At 46.9% G+C, this 20,700-nt stretch overlaps 1 protein-coding gene across 1 annotated transcript in view; it reads right to left on the bottom strand.

Moving 5' to 3' along the window:
- The window catches only part of LOC141128746 (arf-GAP with SH3 domain, ANK repeat and PH domain-containing protein 3-like), a 128,197-nt gene that overhangs the window by 27,459 nt on the left and 80,038 nt on the right, over nucleotides 1-20,700 (bottom strand). The window contains exons 12-14 of the mRNA XM_073616211.1: nucleotides 20,351-20,438; nucleotides 14,125-14,173; nucleotides 13,833-13,993 (exon numbers count right to left, since the gene is read on the bottom strand). Coding sequence (XP_073472312.1) covers nucleotides 13,833-13,993; nucleotides 14,125-14,173; nucleotides 20,351-20,438 — 298 coding nt within the window. The remainder of the gene's footprint in view (nucleotides 1-13,832; nucleotides 13,994-14,124; nucleotides 14,174-20,350; nucleotides 20,439-20,700) is intronic.

The raw sequence follows: 20,700 nt of genomic DNA, 5'->3' as shown, positions 1-20,700 counted from the left end.
GTGGGGCTAGGGAAGGAGTCACTGATGACATTGAGCCGAGGGAAGAGGCCGCTGCTTTGCCAGACAAAGTACCCTGGGCATGGGTGAGAGAGGATGAGGAGGATGAGGACGGCTTGGTCATCCACTCGACCAAGTCTTCCGCATGTTGCGGCTCAACATGGCCAGCTGCCGAAAAAAAGGCCAAGCGTGTCCCATGGCCACGTGCTGATGAGGATGCACCATCTCCACGACCAGCACTAGACACAGAGCCTGCTTGCCCTCTCTTATTGGCTTGTGACTGTCTGCCTCTCCTTCTTGGCCTTCCAGACATACTAATGGCCTGTAGCTGCACTAAGCTGGGATATATATATATATATATATATGTACTGATACTGCAGCTAGCAAAATCAACTGCCTGCCTGTAGTATGAGAACACCACCAACCTTCTACAGGTAGCTTTAGCTGAACACTGTGAGGTGGACGCACCCCACTAACTTGTAGGTTTAGCAGAACACTGTGAGCAGGACGCACTGCACTAACTGTAAATAGTCTAGCTGCCTGACTGTGGTACTAATAGGATCAAAAGAACACCAGCAATTTTCTTCAGGTAGCTGTATTTACTGTAACAAGAACACAGAACGCTGGATGCAGGACAGGCCAGTAGCTCAATTGCATACTGTGCAAGCTCTGGCCAGTGATCCATCCTCAAGACCCAGTAACCCAGAGGATTTTCGGTGGGAAAGGTGTCCAAGTCTGATCTTGCCCCTAGGTATTCCTGCACCATGTAAAACAGACGCTGGTGATGGTTGCTGGAACCGATCATACCTTGGGGCTGCGGACCAAAAAATTGTCTGAACGCATCGGTCAGACGGCCACCTTCTCCCCGCTCCTTCTTTGACTGACCGAAGCCTCAGCAACACGTTGTCCAGAAACAGGAGTTTGTAACCTCCCAGTCTCTGGGAACGCGTTGCACAGACCTTTCTGCAAGGCCTCCCGAAGATGTTTCATCCTCTGCTCCCTCTGCGATGGCAAGATAAGGTCCGCAACCTTACCCTTGTAACGTGGATCAAGGAGGGTTGCCAGCCAGTATTGGTCCTTCTCCTTGATACCACGAATACGAGGATCCTTACGCAGGCTTTGCAGGATCAGGGAGGCCATGCAGCGTAGGTTTGCTGAGGCATTCGGTCCGGAGTCCTCTGGGTCACTAAGGACGACATGGTCCGCAGCCACCTCCTCCCAGCCACGTACAAGTCCATGTGTTTCTTGGGACTGATCCCTTAAAGACTGCTGCTGATGCTGAGTGCCAGGCTCCACCTCCATACTGACACAATCTTCCTCCTCCTCCTCCTCCTCTTCCTCCTCGTCCTCTTCCTGTGTGATCGGCGGGCACGCAGGAACACTGTCTGGATAAAGGGGGCCTTGAGAGCTAAGGAAGTCCTCCTCTTCCTGCCTCTGTTCTGCCTCAAGTGCCCTGTCCATTATTCCACGCAGCGTGTGCTCCAACAGGTGGACAAGGGGGACAGTGTCACTGATGCATGCACTGTCACTGCTCACCATCCTCGTGGCCTCCTCAAATGGTGACAGGACAGTGCATGCATCCCTGATCATGGCCCACTGGCGTGGGGAAAAAAAACCAAGCTCCCCTGACCCTGTCCTGGTGCCATAGTCACACAGGTACTCATTGATGGCCCTCTGCTGCGTGTGCAGCCGCTGCAGCATGGCCAACGTTGAGTTCCACCTGGTGGGCATGTCACAGATTAGGCGGTTCTTGGGCAGGTTAAACTCCTTTTGGAGGTCCGTCAGCCGAGCACTGGCATTATATGACCAGCGGCAATGCACACAGACTTTCCTGGCCTGCCTCAGGACATCCTGTAAGCCCGGGTACCTGCCCAAGAACCGCTGCACCACCAAGTTAAGGACGTGAGCCAAACAGGGCACATGGGTCATTTGTCCCTGTCGGAGGGCAGAGAGGAGGTTGGTGCCATTGTCGCAAACCACCATTCCTGCCTTAAGTTGGCGTGGCGTCAACCACCTCTGACCCCTGCAGAGCTGACAGAACCTCTGCCCCAGTGTGGCTCCTGTCCCCCAAGCACACCAGCTCAAGCACCGCATGGCATCTTTTGGCCTGCGTACTTGCGTAGCCCCTTGAACGACTACGGAGCACCGCTGGTTCCGAGGAAGAGGCCATGGAGGAAGAAGAAGAGGAGGGGGTGGAGGAGAGAGGTGTGTCACAATCATTAGCATTTTGGAGGCGTGGTGGCGGAACAACCTCCAACACTACTGCACCTTGTCCTGCATCCTTCCCAGCTGCCAGCAGAGTCACCCAATGCGCCGTGAAACTTAGGTAACGTCCCTGTCCATGCCTGCTGGACCATGAGTCAGCGGTAATATGCACCTTACCGCTGACCGCCCTGTCCAGCGAGGCATGGACATTGCCTTTCACATGCTGGTAGAGAGCCGGAATCGCCTTCCGTGAGAAAAAGTGGCGTTTGGGTACCTGCCACTGAGGAACCGCACATTCCACAAACTCACGGAAGGGGGCAGAGTCTACCAACTGAAAAGGCAGCAGTTGAAGTGCTAGCAATTTTGCCAAGCTAGCATTCAACCGTTGGGCATGTGGATGGCTGGGAGCAAACTTCTTTCGGCGGTGCAGCAGCTGGGGCAGGGAAATTTGCCTGGTACAATCTGACGTCGGTGTACCAAAATCAGATTGCCCACAAGTACGTGGCTGTGACACACCTAATTCTACACCTTCATTCCTCTCAGTGCAGGTCTCAGAGAGGACTGAAGGTCTAGTGGGGTTGGAAATCTCAGCTGATGAGGAGCAAGCAGAGGTCCTCTTTGTTCCTTGGTGTGGGTCTTTTAGATACGCTTGCCAACGAACTGCATGGCAGGTCAACATATGTCTGGTCAAGCATGTGGTACCCAAGCGGGAGATGTTTTGGCCACGCGAGATACGCTTGAGACATATGTTGCAAATAGCAGCGGTGCGATCTGATGCACTCGTCTCAAAAAAGGCCCACACCAAAGAACTTTTTGAATAACGCGCAGAGACTGCAGCGCCCTGCACATGTGGAGCTTTGGGGTGTGATGCAGTCAATGTGCTGCCCTTAGGCTGGCCCCTGGAGGGCATCCTGCCTCATTGGTGATGTGCCGCCTCCTCCTCCTCCTCCTCCTCCTCTCTCCTATCAGGCACCCACGTTGAGTCAGTGACCTCATCATCCCCTCCCTCCTCATCACTGGAGCAAACCTGGCAGTATGCTGCAGCAGGGGGAGCATGACTGCCAGATTGCTGTCCTTCTTGGGCACCCCCTCTGTCCGTGCTCGTGTTACTGCCTTCATCGAGCTCAGTATCATCATCAGAGCCTTCCAAACGCTGGGCATCCTCCTGGAGCATGTACCCAACACTGTGGTCAAACAGTTCGAGGGACTCCTCAGGAGGACATGGTGGGGCTAGGGAAGGAGTCACTGATGACATTGAGCCGAGGGAAGAGGCCGCTGCTTTGCCAGACAAAGTACCCTGGGCATGGGTGAGAGAGGATGAGGAGGATGAGGACGGCTTGGTCATCCACTCGACCAAGTCTTCCGCATGTTGCGGCTCAACATGGCCAGCTGCCGAAAAAAAGGCCAAGCGTGTCCCATGGCCACGTGCTGATGAGGATGCACCATCTCCACGACCAGCACTAGACACAGAGCCTGCTTGCCCTCTCTTATTGGCTTGTGACTGTCTGCCTCTCCTTCTTGGCCTTCCAGACATACTAATGGCCTGTAGCTGCACTAAGCTGGGATATATATATATATATATATATATATATATATGTACTGATACTGCAGCTAGCAAAATCAACTGCCTGCCTGTAGTATGAGAACACCACCAACCTTCTACAGGTAGCTTTAGCTGAACACTGTGAGGTGGACGCACCCCACTAACTTGTAGGTTTAGCAGAACACTGTGAGCAGGATGCACTGCACTAACTGTAAATAGTCTAGCTGCCTGACTGTGGTACTAATAGGATCAAAAGAACACCAGCAATTTTCTTCAGGTAGCTGTATTTACTGTAACAAGACAAGCCTGCCTGTCAGTAAGAAGATAACAGAAACGGATCTAGCTGAACACTGTGAGCAGGACGCACCCCACTAGCTTGTAGGTTTAGCTGAACACTGTGAGGTGGACGCACCCCACTAACTTGTAGGTTTAGCTGAACACTGTGAGCAGGACGCACCCCACTAATTTGTAGGTTTAGCAGAACACTGTGAGCAGGACGCACTGCACTAACTGTAAATAGTCTAGCTGTCTGACTGTGGTACTAATAGGATCAAAAGAACATCAGTAATTTTCTTTAAAATACTGTAACAAGACAAGCCTGCCTGTCAGTAAGAAGATAACAGGAACGGATCTAGCTGAACACTGTGAGCAGGATGCACCCCACTAGCTTGTAGGTTTAGCTGAACACTGTGAGGTGGACGCACCCCACTAACTTGTAGGTTTAGCAGAACACTGTGAGCAGGACGCACTGCACTAACTGTAAATAGTCTAGCTGCCTGACTGTGGTACTAATAGGATCAAAAGAACACCAGCAATTTTCTTCAGGTAGCTGTATTTACTGTAACAAGACAAGCCTGCCTGTCAGTAAGAAGATAACAGAAACGGATCTAGCTGAACACTGTGAGCAGGACGCACCCCACTAGCTTGTAGGTTTAGCTGAACACTGTGAGGTGGACGCACCCCACTAACTTGTAGGTTTAGCTGAACACTGTGAGCAGAACGCACCCCACTAACTTGTAGGTTTAGCAGAACACTGTGAGCAGGACGCACTGCACTAACTGTAAATAGTCTAGCTGTCTGACTGTGGAACTAATAGGATCAAAAGAACATCAGTAATTTTCTTTAAAATACTGTAACAAGACAAGCCTGCCTGTCAGTAAGAAGATAACAGGAACGGATCTAGCTGAACACTGTGAGCAGGACGCACCCCACTAGCTTGTAGGTTTAGCTGAACACTGTGAGGTGGACGCACCCCACTAACTTGTAGGTTTAGCTGAACACTGTGAGCAGGACGCACCCCACTAACTTGTAGGTTTAGCAGAACACTGTGAGCAGGAGGCACTGCACTAACTGTAAATAGTCTAGCTGCCTGACTGTGGTACTAATAGGATCAAAAGAACACCAGCAATTTTCTTTAAAATACTGTAACAAGACAAGCCTGCCTGTCAGTAAGAAGATAACAGGAATGGATCTAGCTGAACACTGTGAGCAGGACGCACCCCACTAGCTTGTAGGTTTAGCTGAACACTGTGAGGTGGACGCACCCCACTAACTTGTAGGTTTAGCTGAACACTGTGAGCAGGACGCACACCACTAACTTGTAGGTTTAGCAGAACACTGTGAGCAGGACGCACTGCACTAACTGTAAATAGTCTAGCTGCCTGACTGTGGTACTAATAGGATCAAAAGAACACCAGCAATTTTCTTTAAAATACTGTAACAAGACAAGCCTGCCTGTCAGTAAGAAGATAACAGGAACGGATCTAGCTGAACACTGTGAGCAGGACGCACCCCACTAGCTTGTAGGTTTAGCTGAACACTGTGTGGTGGACGCACCCCACTAACTTGTAGGTTTAGCTGAACACTGTGAGCAGGACGCACCCCACTAACTTGTAGGTTTAGCAGAACACTGTGAGCAGGATGCACTGCACTAACTGTAAATAGTCTAGCTGCCTGACTGTGGTACTAATAGGATCAAAAGAACACCAGCAATTTTCTTCAGGTAGCTGTATTTACTGTAACAAGACAAGCCTGCCTGTCAGTAAGAAGATAACAGGAACGGATCTAGCTGAACACTGTGAGCAGGACGCACCCCACTAGCTTGTAGGTTTAGCTGAACACTGTGAGGTGGACGCACCCCACTAACTTGTAGGTTTAGCTGAACACTGTGAGCAGGACGCACCCCACTAACTTGTAGGTTTAGCAGAACACTGTGAGCAGGAGGCACTGCACTAACTGTAAATAGTCTAGCTGCCTGACTGTGGTACTAATAGGATCAAAAGAACACCAGCAATTTTCTTTAAAATACTGTAACAAGACAAGCCTGCCTGTCAGTAAGAAGATAACAGGAATGGATCTAGCTGAACACTGTGAGCAGGACGCACCCCACTAGCTTGTAGGTTTAGCTGAACACTGTGAGGTGGACGCACCCCACTAACTTGTAGGTTTAGCTGAACACTGTGAGCAGGACGCACCCCACTAACTTGTAGGTTTAGCAGAACACTGTGAGCAGGACGCACTGCACTAACTGTAAATAGTCTAGCTGCCTGACTGTGGTACTAATAGGATCAAAAGAACACCAGCAATTTTCTTTAAAATACTGTAACAAGACAAGCCTGCCTGTCAGTAAGAAGATAACAGGAACGGATCTAGCTGAACACTGTGAGCAGGACGCACCCCACTAGCTTGTAGGTTTAGCTGAACACTGTGAGGTGGACGCACCCCACTAACTTGTAGGTTTAGCTGAACACTGTGAGCAGGACGCACCCCACTAACTTGTAGGTTTAGCAGAACACTGTGAGCAGGATGCACTGCACTAACTGTAAATAGTCTAGCTGCCTGACTGTGGTACTAATAGGATCAAAAGAACACCAGCAATTTTCTTCAGGTAGCTGTATTTACTGTAACAAGACAAGCCTGCCTGTCAGTAAGAAGATAACAGGAACGGATCTAGCTGAACACTGTGAGCAGGACGCACCCCACTAGCTTGTAGGTTTAGCTGAACACTGTGAGGTGGAGGCACCCCACTAACTTGTAGGTTTAGCTGAACACTGTGAGCAGGACGCACCCCACTAACTTGTAGGTTTAGCAGAACACTGTGAGCAGGACGCACTGCACTAACTGTAAATAGTCTAGCTGCCTGACTGTGGTACTAATAGGATCAAAAGAACACCAGCAATTTTCTTCAGGTAGCTGTATTTACTGTAACAAGACAAGCCTGCCTGTCAGTAAGAAGATAACAGAAATGGATCTAGCTGAACACTGTGAGCAGGACGCACCCCACTAGCTTGTAGGTTTAGCTGAACACTGTGAGGTGGACGCACCCCACTAACTTGTAGGTTTAGCTGAACACTGTGAGCAGGACGCACCCCACTAACTTGTAGGTTTAGCAGAACACTGTGAGCAGGACGCACTGCACTAACTGTAAATAGTCTAGCTGCCTGACTGTGGTACTAATAGGATCAAAAGAACACCAGCAATTTTCTTCAGGTAGCTGTATTTACTGTAACAAGACAAGCCTGCCTGTCAGTAAGAAGATAACAGAAACGGATCTAGCTGAACACTGTGAGCAGGACGCACCCCACTAGCTTGTAGGTTTAGCTGAACACTGTGAGGTGGACGCACCCCACTAACTTGTAGGTTTAGCTGAACACTGTGAGCAGGACGCACCCCACTTACTTGTAGGTTTAGCAGAACACTGTGGGCAGGACGCACTGCACTAACTGTAAATAGTCTAGCTGCCTGACTGTGGTACTAATAGGATCAAAAGAACACCAGTAATTTTCTTTAAAATACTGTAACAAGACAAGCCTGCCTGTCAGTAAGAAGATAACAGGAACGGATCTAGCTGAACACTGTGAGCAGGACGCACTGCACTAAATGTAAATAGTCTAGCTGCCTGACTGTGGTACTAATAGGATCAAAAGAACACCAGTAATTTTCTTCAAAATACTGTAACAAGACAAGCCTGCCTGTCAGTAGGAATATAACAGGAACGGATCTAGCTGAACACTGTGAGCAGGACGCACTGCACTAAATGTAAATAGTCTAGAAGATAACAGGAACGGATCTAGTTAAACTGAATACAGTGTATATATATATATATATGCAACACCTGGGATGCATATATATACACAATACACTTTAAGTGCAGCTAACTGACTGACTGTCCTGCCTAATCTAGCTAACTCAAATGAAATGACACTGTCTCTCTCTCTCTCTCTAAGCACACCGGAACACACTGCACAGGGCCGCCGTGCAGGCGGCCTTATATAGTGTGGGGCGTGTACTAAATCCCCTGAGCCATAATTGGCCAAAGCCTCCTTGGCTTTGGCCAATTATGGCTCTCTGTTAAGGCGGCGCTGTGATTGGCCAAGCATGCGGGTCATAGTGCATGCTTGGCCAATCATCAGCAAGCAATGCACTGCGATGCCGCAGTGAATTATGGGCCGTGACGCGCCACACGAATTTGGCGCGAACGGCCCTTATCGTTCGCAATTCGGCGAACGATCGAACAGCCGATGTTCGAGTCGAACATGGGTTCGACTCGAACACGAAGCTCATCCCTAGAAGGGGGTGAAAGTGCCCAGGAATTGAATTAAAGAAACCTTACAAGTAAAAAAAAAAAAAAAAAGTATGTGTTCCTATTTAAACCCTCATTACCCTTATGCCCCGTACACATGCTCAGCTTTTCCGACGGAAAATGTTCGATGGGAGCTTGTTGTCGTAAATTCCGACCATGTGTAGGCTCCATCGGACATTTTCCATTGGAATTTCCCTCAAACAAAATTTGAGATCTGGATCTCAAATTTTGCGACAACAAAATCCATTGTCGTAAATTCCAATTGTGTGTACACAATTCCAAAAGTTCCACTCATGCTCGGAATCAAGCAGAAGAGCCACACTGGCCATTGAACTTAATTTTTCTCGGCTCGTCGTACATGTTCTACGTCACCACGTTCTTGGCGTTCGGAATTTCCGACAAGATTTGTGTGACCGTGTGTATGCAAGACAAATTTGAGCAAACATGCGTCGGGAAAAAAAACATGGATTTTGTTGTCGGAATATGCGATCGTGTGTACGGGGCATTAGTTAACCCAAACCATCCCTCTTTAACTCATTCCTGCCCTTCTCTCCTTAGCTATTATATTTCTTACGTTCATTGTGTTTAATATTTTTTCAGTGTTGCATAAAACAAAGGTGCAAAATTAAAAAAGAAAAACCCATTTTTCATTTGCAAATATATTGGCCATGCTTTGTAACAGAAACATCAAAAGGTATACTTTTTATTTACCGTATCACTGCTTATTTTCAAACTTACACAGGTTAAAATGGAAACAATTTGTTTTTCTGTCTTTAGAACATATAAAACATAAATCATTTCTGCAATACACTGTGGCCAAAAGAAAGCCTAGTTTGTCACCAAAAAACATGTATGTATTATTTTGTTTTTTGTTTTTTTTATGTTTACAAACTTTTATTGAGGTTAAATTGTGGTAAAATAAGAGGTTTCAATTACAGTAAAAACAACATGTAGAAGGTTATTCAGTTATATTACTGTATCTATTGGCATATAACACGCGTTTTTTCTCCCTGGTGCAAATAGTGTGTGTGTTATACGCCGATACTGCAATTTGGGCTGCCTAGGAGGGGGGGTGGGACGAGAGCCGTCAGATTACATACAGCAAGAATCTCCTGTTTACTCAGCAGCCTCTGTAATAGGAAGTCCCATCTCCTGGGCCGGCATTGGACCAGTGTTCTGTCTATCATAGAAGCTGGTCCAGGAGGCGGGACTTTGTATTAAAGAGGCTGCCCGGTAAACAGGAAATTCTCGCTGTATGCAATCGCACGGCGCTCATCCCGCCCCCCTCCCTGTCCCCGCCGAGGCAGCAGTAATCTGAGGTGAGGCTGCAGATGGGCACTGATCAGGCTGCATTCAGGGCTGGACTGGGACAAAAATGTGGCTCTGGACTTCATCCAGACCGGCCCAGGGCACAACACATCAGGGCACGGTACATCAGGCCACATCAGGGTACAGAGCCCAGCACATCAGGGCACAAGGCACATCAGGGCACAACACATCAGGGCACAAGGCACATCAGGGCACAAGGCACATCAGGGCACAGCACATCAGGGTACAGCACATCAGGGTACAGCACATCAGGGTACAGGGCACAGCACATCAGGGTACAGAGCCCAGTACATCAGTGTACAGTGCACAACATATCAGGGTACAGTGCCCAGTACATCAGCGTACAGGGCACAACATATCAGGGTACAGTGCCCAGTACATCAGCGTACAGGGCACAACATATCAGGGTACAGTGCCCAGCACATCAGCGTACAGGGCACAACATATCAGGGTACAGTGCCCAGCACATCAGCGTACAGGGCACAACATATCAGGGTACAGTGCCCAGTACATCAGCGTACAGGGCACAACATATCAGGGTACAGTGCACAGCACATCAGGGTACAGAGCCCAGCACATCAGCTAATAAGGCACAACACATCAGGGCACAGTACATCAGGGTATAGCACATCAGGACACAGCACATCAGGGCACAGAACATCAGAGCACACGACATTGAGGCACAGCACACCGGGGCACAGGACATCAGGGCAAAGCACATCGGGGCACAAGGCACATCAGGGCATAGGACATCGGGACACAGCACATCAGGGCACATAGCTCATCAGGGCGCATCAGGGCGCATAGCACATCAGGGCACGTGGCACATCAGGGCACGGGGCACATAGCACATCAGGGCACATGGCACATCAGGGCACGGGGCACATCAGGGCACGGGGCACATCAGGGCACATGGCACATCATGGCACATCAGGGCACGGGGCACATCAGGCCACATGGCACATCAGGGCACATTATGGCACATCAGGGCACGGGGCACATCAGGGCACATTATGGCACATCAGGGCACATGATGGGGCATATGGCACATTATGGTGCACATCGCACATCAGGGCATGGGGCACATCAGGCCACATGGTACATCAGGGCACATAGCACATCAGGGCACGGGGCACATGGCACATCAGGGCACATGATGGGGCACATTATGGGGCACATGGCACATCAGGCCACATGGCACATTAGGGCACGGGGCACATGGCACATCAGGGCACATTATGGCACATCAGGGCACATGATGGGGCACAGCAGGGCACATTATGGGGCACATCAGGCTACATGGCACATTAGGGCACGTGGCACATCGGGGCACATCAGGGCATGGGGCACATCAGGGCTCGGGGCACATGATGGGGCACATAGCACATCAGGGCACATGATGGGGCACATAGCACATCGGGGCACATAGCACATCGGGGCACATGATGGGGCACATAGCACATCGGGGCACATGATGGGGAACATAGCACATCGGGGCACATGATGGGAACATAGCACATCGGGGCACATAGCACATCGGGGCACATGATGGGGCACATAGCACATCAGGGCACATGATGGGGAACATGATGGGGCACATGATGGGGCACATAGCACATCAGGGCACATGATGGGGAACATAGCACATCGGGGCACATGATGGGGAACATAGCACATTGGGGCACATGATGGGGAACATAGCACATCGGGGCACATGATGGGGAACATAGCACATCGGGGCACATGATGGGGAACATAGCACATCGGGGCACATGATGGGGAACATAGCACATCGGGGCACATGATGGGGCACATAGCACATCGGGGCACATGATGGGGTGATGGGGCACATAGCACATCGGGGCACATGATGGGGCATATAGCGGGGCACATGATGGGGCACATAGCGGGGCACATAGCACATCATCAGGGCACATTGTGGGGTCTTACTAGCCAGCATGCAGAGTAGCGCAGGGAGCTTCTGTAGTAATAAGTTCTCTCTCGTGTCATCACGCTGTTCTCCGGCGGCCCCGCCCCCTCCTCTCTTCTCGTCTATACCAGATGATCCTACAAGCCAATTGGTATAGACGAGAAGAGAGGAGGGGGCGGGGCTGCCGGAGAACAGCGTGATGACACGAGAGAGAACTTATTACTACAGAAGCTCCCTGCGCTACTCTGCATGCTGGCTAATCTCGATCTACCCGTCAGGCGCCAGCTGTTGGCGGTTGACGGGTAGATCGCCGCGCACCGCAGATGCGCCTGAAAGTGAAAGTGGCCCAGTCTGAGCCATCGGCCCACCGGGAATCTCCCGGTAGTCCCGATGGCCAGTCCATCCCTGGCTGCATTCATGGCAATGGTGAGGCTGCATATGGGCATTGATCAGGCTGCAGATGGGCAATTGTGAGGCTGTAGATGGGCATTGATCAGATTGCATTGATGGGAAATTGTGAGGCTGTAGATGGGCATTGATCAGGCTGCATTGATGGGCAATTTTGAGGCTGTAGATGGGCATTGATCAGGCTGCATTGATGGGCAAATCTGAGGCTTTAGATGGGCATTGATCAGGCTGCATTGATGGGCAATTGTGAGGCTGTAGATGGGCATTGATCAGGCTGCATTGATGGGCAATTTTGAGGCTGTAGATGGGCATTGATCAGGCTGCATTGATGGGCAAATTTGAGGCTTTAGATGGGCATTGATCAGGCTGCATTGATGGGCAATTGTGAGGCTGTAGATGGGCATTGATCAGGCTGCATTGATGGGCAATTTTGAGGCTGTAGATGGGCATTGATCAGGCTGCATTGATGGGCAATTTTGAGGCTTTAGATGGGCATTGATCAGGCTGCATTGAGTGGCAATTTTGAGGCTGTAGATGGGCATTGATCAGGCTGCAGATGGGCAATTGTGAGGCTGTGGGCATTGCTCAGGCTGCATTGATGGGCAATTGTGAGGCTGCAGATGGGCATTGATCAGACTGCATTGATTGGCAATTTTGAGGCTGTAGATGGGCATTGATCAGGCTGCATTGATGGGCAATGGTGAAGCTGCAGATGGGCATTGATCAGGCTGCAGATGGGCATTCATCAGGCTGCAGATGGGCAATTGTGAGGCTGTAGATGGGCATTGATCAGGCTGCATTGATGGGCAATTGTGAGGCTGCAGATGGGCATTAATGAAGCTGCATTGATGGGCAATTGTGAGGCTGCAGTTATCGAAAAATTGTCAAGTAGAAAATATATATTGATACAATCTATCAAGGGTTTTGTACAAATAAATGTCTGTACAGTAGTGTAAAGAATGTATATATGATGAAAAAATAAATACTAAAAGAGCCAATGAATTGCTACACATATGGTGTGAACCAGTCTCATATGAGGTATAGATAGTCATTATTGGAGAACCCGATACTGATGTTGCAAAATTACTCAATTGATTCCATATTTGTGAGACTTTATCACATTCCCAGAATATGTGGGAAAATGAACCAAGTAAGTTCCAACCTCTAAAGCACACACAATTTTCTCTATGGTATTATTTTGTTTTCTTAAAGTGTTATTAAACCCACAACAGTATAATTAGTCTGTATATGCAGTAAAGCATGCTTGTTATACTCACTGTGGAACCTAAGGGGTTAGTCCTCCGCTATTTGTAAAAGGGCTGTTTTATCCTATTTTATCTGATCCTCCCCTTCATCCACAGTCCCCAATCCATCTCCTGATAGAGCAGGGCCTTGGGAGCACTCTGCACATGCTCAGTTTGGTGTGTAATGCTAGAGAGTTTTTTTTTTTCTTAAGAGGGTGCATGTGATTGGCACAGGGCCAAGCAGCACTGTCCAGACAGAGGGTCAGGAGTCCTGCAGTCTCATAGGACAGTCAGAGGAGAAAAAAAACTCTTCCTACAAGCTTTAGCCAGACACTGATAGAAGTCATAAGACTGCTATATACTGCTGATGAGAAAAGATATTTAGCAATTTGTATTTACTAAAATAATTGCATTTCCATGATCTGTGTACTGTGGGAGACTAGATACAGTGAATGCAGGGTCCTGGGCTTAGTAACACTTTAAGTAACAACAAAGCTATAGCCGAATAAACAGGCCCATAGTGGAAATGTAAAAATTGCTCAAGTCCATAGGGGGTATATAGGTACGAGAGCTGAAGTGGTTAATAAAGCTCACCGGGGGCTCCGCAGTCACAGCACACTTGGTTCCCAGGTAAGGACCTGATCTCATTAATGATCTGCTTTGTTAGTTGCTGGGAGCTGTCACTGGAGCTTCCATCCACACCAAAGGCTGCATTCAGTGATTCATCTTTACTGTTCTGCAGTACAGATATCCACCTTCGCAAATAAAAAATAAATAAATTTAAAAAAGGAGTTTTGGAAAAACATTTTAATGAATGGACCAGTCATGCGCAAATACAAAGCAGAAGAAGAGGAATTAGAAGAAAAGTAGATTTCATAATACTCACACGAATGCCTCGGATTCATCCTCAGCTTGAAAGTGATAAGTTCTGTTATCTAAAAGTGCAGACACAAGTGCTTTAGAGTTATTTATTCATACAATTCTGAAGATGTTTTTAACCAATACCAAAAATAAAAAGTCACTGTAAGGCTCACCATATATGTTACAATATCACCATACAATCTCTGTATAATAAATATTAGATCGATCACTGTTACTATCACTAATTATTATACATTTGTACTTGTCACTCTGGCTTATGAAAAACACCAATATGATACTTGTACTAAAGAAATATCTTGTTTCCAGTAGCAGAGTCTGGCTCTGTGAAATGAGCATTTCCTGGTCACCACTAGAGGGTGCTGTTTGGAGATGGGAGACCAGCTCTGTATGGAGCCAATCATCTGTTGGGTGCCAGGAGGCTGCAGGTAGTATTACAAGAAACGGGATTTCAGTAACCAATCATAATGGCGTTGCTTTCAAAGGCTGCAGGGCTAAAGGGTACAAGTAAAAATGATTATTTGGTGGAAGTGCAGATTTACATTAGGCTAGATGTTAAATGTACAGTATTGCAGCAGTATGCCTCCAATGTCCAGAATGTTACAGATATCACTATTACAATGACAGCTCCATTCACCTTCACAGTCATTCTTGTTGATTATCTGTGAAAGAGCGGGGAAGGGAGGGAGACAGCGCGCCCACTCTGGTGTAGTAACCACAATGTCTGTTCTTCTTATGTCTCTCGTCTATCAATTCTAGCTTTGTCATCATAACTGGTTTCAATAGCCAAAGTTGACAAAACAGCAAACTGAGGTCTATGTACATACTGAGTCCAGTAATGGTATTACATTGGCAGTGGTGGTAATACATAAACACTACTACTCCATCAGGCTTGGTACAATGTGGACACGCCATTAAATGCCAGGACTGTCTAGCCAAGTCCAGACCTGAATCTTAGGTGAGAAGTGTTCATGTTCCAAGGATCTTTCACATTCCCAGGAATTTAACCAGTTCGGCTCCAGAGCAATTTTGTTTATTTGTCACATATTTGTAAAAATCTTAATTCTTGGCTATAAAATTACTTAAACCCCCAGAACAGTATATGTTGCCTGAAAGCAGAGGCCTTGTAGAATAAAAAGGCGTTAATTTTAAATTGTAATTGTAAGTTGTAAATTTCTGTGTCACATTTTTTCGCAACTGTTTATGAAATGCCAATTTTCAGGAAAAAATTTAGTGCAAAACAACACCATATAATACCCATTTTGGTTAAAATATAAAGCATGAGGTTGCATCGAGTAAATAGATGCCAAATATTCCATGTCTTAAAAGTCGCCCGCAATATCGCCAAAAACGATGGTGCCCAAAAATCACTATAGGTGATGCTTTAAAAGCCTTTACAGCTCATCAGTTTAGAGTTAACTAGGAGCTCTTGTACTAGAATTATTGTTCTCACTCTGACGTATGCGGCAATATGTCACACACATGACTGTGGTTTACATGTGTGTGTACACCCTGGGCTTGCGTTTGCATTTTTGCAGATCCATGGGGCAATGGGGGTTTCGACAATTTCTTTTTTTTAATATTCTAATTTTTTTTATTTTTTTTTCTTCTTTCTTTTATATATATATATTTTTCTTACTTGATTGCTATCACAGGGGGTTAATAAATCCCTATCCCTATGTTATAGCATTGGGCAGGTGACAGGTACTCTTTATGGAGACATTAGTGGTCTAACAGACCCCAATGTCTCCCCTGTTCTTCACACCATCTAACCAAGCACAGATAGGCTTGGTTAGATGTGTCCCCTGGCTGTACTGGCCTGGAAATGGTGCATCTGAAACTGGAAGTGACATCACTTCCGGTTTCATTGTCTGCATGTGAGATTGAGGCATGGATTTGCCTTGGTCTTACAGTGATCTCTCCCTCTTAGCCGGAGTTCCCAGGTTCTGGTAAAAGCGGGAGAGCCCAGGAACTACAGCCATCAGCTTGTGATTAAAGGTTCACTCTTTGGATGTACATGGTACGTCCAAAGAGATGACCTAGATAGCTTTGACACAGAATTAGAAACTAAAACAATTGTATAACATTGCCATTAATCAAAGGCAATACACTAGGACACATATTTCAAATCCAGCCTGCCAGGCCTTGTCATGTAGCCCTCCCACCCAGTTTTGCAGCCTGGAACGTGGCGGAACTCCATTCCACCAGCTCCAGCTCTCACCCTCCACTCCTGCTCCCCGCTGTCACTTGTAAACACAGAAGCCTTCAGTGTTTACAAGGGACAGCTTTGCTTTCAGCGGCTCCCGGATATAACAGATCCCTCACTACTGGGACAGCTCTTCAGAATGTGAGAGCGAGAACAATCCTCCTGCAAGGCAGTGCCACCTACACGTGAAGTATAATGTCAGAGCCAAATACATGCTTAGTACACGGTTAGCACCTACATAGGTATGGTACTAGAGCCGCCTACATAGGGAGTTACTGGAGCAAGGCAAGGTAGGAAGGGAGGGGGGAGCTAGGTGTTGCAATATGTGCACCCCAAAACCCTGCACTCTGTCCAGAGCGCACCCCAAAACTCTGCACTCTGTAGGTAGCGAACCCCTGAACTCTGCACTTTGTACATAGGACGCCCCTGGAGCTGCACTCTGTACATAGCGCACCCGTTCACTCTGCACTCTGTACGTAGCAAACCCCTGAACTCTGCACTCTGTCCATAGGGCACCCCTGAAACTTTACTCTGTATGTTACGCATTCCTGAACACTGTACTCTGTACATAGCGCACCCGTTCACTCTGCACTCTGTACGTAGCAAACCCCTGAACTCTGCACTCTGTACATAGGGCACCCATGAAACTTTACTTTGTATGTTACGCATTCCTGAACACTGCACTCTGTACCTAATGCACTCCTGAACTCTGCACTCTGTACATAGCATAATCCTGAACTCTGCTCTCTATACGTAACACACTCCTAAACTCTGCACTCTGTACGTAACGCGCTCTTAAACTCTGCACTACGGACATAGCAACATCCTGAACACTGCACTCTGTACATAGCGCATCCTGAACTCTGCACTCTGTACGTAACACACTCCTGAACTCTGCACTCTGTATGTAACGCACTCCTGCACAGTGCACTCTGTACATAGTGTAATCCTGAACACTGCACTCTGTACGCAACACACCCCTGAACACTGCTCTTTGTACGTAATGCACTCCCAAACTCTGCCCTCTGTATGTAACATAATCGTGCACTCTACACTTTGTACTTAACGCGCTCCTGAACTCTGCACTCTATATGTTGCGTACCCCAGATACAACCGGCCCTTTGAGGGCAAACATACTACTGATGCCCTGCGACGAAATTGAGTTTGACACCCCTGCACTAGGCAACTGAATGGCACACATGAAACAGCTCTGGGGTTTGTACATATATTAGGGCTCACGCACACAGGACATTTTTTGACTTCCCTGGATGAAAATGAAGGCTTAAAAAAAGCGCACCTAAAGCCGCCCGTTCATGTGTTTGGTATTAATGAATTTTATTGACCAGAATATTCATTTATTCTGGTTATTAGAATGCTTTTACGTGCAAACGTGCCTAAACGCATCTAACGGTAAAGCCTGTTTATGCGCCCAAACGCTCTTCTTCTGAATGCACAAGTGATGAGGTTTTTTCCTGCCTCTAAATGCCTGTAAACGCCTATGTGTACATGGACACACATGGGGAGATTTAATCAAATTGGTGCACACAGAATCTGGTACAGCTGTGCATAGCAACCAATCAGCTTCTAACTTCAGCTTGTTCAAGTAAGCTTTGACAATAAAACCTAAAAGCTGATTGGTTACTATGCACAGTTGCACCAGATTCTACATGTGGCAGTTTTAGTAAATCTCCCTTATATGCTAACATAGAAAGGTGTTTGAAGGCAGAACAAAAAAAAGACCTGTAAAAACAGCATTTTTGATGTCCTATGTGCATGAGGCTCTAAACATCTCCGTCTCTTTGTGTTGACACACTATAGAGGATTGCTGTGTTAAAAAGAAGAGACAGCAGACAGGACAATAAACAGCTGTGTACACACTAGTTATAGCAACCTGTGATTTTCCAAGGCCGGGCAAAGTAAATAGGTTCACTTAACTACCGCCCTCCAAAGCTGCACCTATTCAACTTTCTCTACAGCTGGCCATACACATAAAGATCATTTTCATGCAGCATGCAGGCTAAACAGAAAAAAAATAACAGATTCCTCCATTCGGGCTTCACAGCTTGGATGGACAAATCTCCCGCTGCTGCTATTGTATTCCAACACCTGGCCTGTTTTTCCAGCTTCCAGGGGCATTAGCCAGGTATGGTGTTTACATAGTTATACTGGTCCAAATTGGATCAATGTAGGTATGAAAAAATACACTCACCGGCCACTTTATTAGGTACAGCTTGCTAGTACCGGGTTGGACCCTCTTTTGCCTTCAGAACCATCTTAATTCTTCATGGCATAGAGTCAACAAGGTGTTGGAAACATTCCTCAGAGATTTTGGTCCATATTGACATGATAGCATCACGCAGTTGCTGCAGATTTGTCGGCTGCACATCCATGATGCAAATCTCCCGTCCCACCACATCCCAAAGGTGCTCTATTGAACTGAGATTTGGTGACTGTGGAGGCCATTGGAGTACAGTGACCTCATTGTTATGTTCAAGAAACCAGTGGTGACATGATTTGAGCTTTGTGCATTATCCTGCTGGAAGGAACCATCAGAAGATGGGTACACTGTAGTCATAAAGGAATGGACATGGTCAGCAACAATACTCAGGTAGGCCGTGGAATTTAAATGATGCTCAATTGGTACTAAGAGGACCAAAGTGTGCCAAGAAAATATCCCGCACATCATTACACCACCACCAGCCTGAACCGTTGATACAAGGCAGGATGGATCCATGCTTTCATGTTGTTTACACCAAATTCTGACCCTAACATCTGAATGTCACAGCTGAAATCAAGACTCATCAGACCAAGCAACGTTTTTCCAATTTTCTATGGTTCAATTTTGGTGAGTCTGTGTGAATTGTGCCTCAGTTTCCTTTTCTTAGCTGACAGGAGTGGCACCCGGTGTGGTCTTATGCTGCTGTAGCCCGTCTGCTACAAGGTTCGATGTGTTGTGCATTCAGAGATGGTATTCTGCATACCTTGGTTGTAATGAGTGGTTATTTGAGTTGCTGTCGCCTTTCTAAAATCTCAAACCAGTCTGCCCATTCTCCTCTGACAACAAGACATCTTCATCCACACAACTGCCGCTCACTGGATATTTTTTATTTTTCGGACCATTCTCTGTAAACCTGAGAGATGGTTGTGTGTGAAAATCCCTATAGATCAGCAGTTTTTGAAATACTCAGACCAGCCCGTCTGGCACCAACAACCATGCAACGTCAAAGTCACTTAAAGAGGAACTGCAGTCTGCTCACATAATTTGTAATAAAAACATCTTTGCCGTTCTGAAGCTTCCCACAACCACTTTGCATATTATTTTATATATACTGTGATTCTGTACTTGCCAAATATGCTGCAGAAATCTCCCTCCACTGAGTCTGACTGCAACCATTTTAACTGTGGGCAGCTGAAGCTGCTGCCTGTTCACTTCCTGGATTTACACAGACACACAGAGGCACACCTCCAGCTCTGCAGCCTTCATTGGCCCTCTTATGACTAATCCCCCCTCCCTTCCTGGCAAACTCTCACAAGATTGAGAGAGAGCGCTGTGCATGATGTCATAAGCCTGGGCTAATGACCAGACAAGAAACAGGAAGTGGGCTGTATAAGGTATTTACTGGCAGAAAAAAAAAGTTTTACAATCCAAAGTTAAAACAACAAGGGCAGAAGGTTTAATAGATAGAAAGTTAAAAAAATGACTAAAGGTCTGCTTTAAATTCTTGCCCATTCTGATGCTCGGTTTGAACTTCAGCAAGTCATCTTCACTACGTCTAGATGCCTAAATGCATTGAGTTGCTGCCATGCGATTGGCTGATTAGCAATTTGTGTTACCAAGTAATTGAACAGGTGTACCTAATAAAGTGGCCCGGTGAATGTATACCAAACCTGGAATTCTTCTTTAGCATCAGTTTCCTCCTCTTCTAGCAGAATAAAAATAACTTTTCTTGTAGCTTAGCAGAAATGTTTAGCTTTTCTCACAGGTCTAAACATGTCTACGTGGACAACCTGTCTCTCCACAACTCACGTGTGATTAAATAGAAGCTGCGCTTGTCTTCTGGATTTGGCCGCACCTGGCAAGTCAGTAATTTAATTTTCACTGGAGGCCGGTTAATCTAAATAAAACAAAAAGCATGAAATGCAATAAAAATATGCAAGAACACACAGCACAAATACCACGTTTGAAATGTAGTAGAGCAAAATACATATTTCTTTATTCAAATGGATTTTCAGAAAACATGACATCTGAGATTGTAGCTCCCAGTTGCTCTGTACTTTACCAAGGAGTGGCCCAATTCTCTTTAATAAAAATAATTTAAGATGGCCACACATTAGCAGAATTTTATTCAAATTTTTTTTGTTTTAAAAATGTTCATT

Source organism: Aquarana catesbeiana, linkage group LG02, assembly GCF_042186555.1.
Source record: "Aquarana catesbeiana isolate 2022-GZ linkage group LG02, ASM4218655v1, whole genome shotgun sequence".
Lineage (NCBI taxonomy): Eukaryota > Metazoa > Chordata > Amphibia > Anura > Ranidae > Aquarana > Aquarana catesbeiana.
Note: the sequence above shows the minus strand (reverse complement) of the source record. Positions and strands in the feature narration are given on the sequence as shown.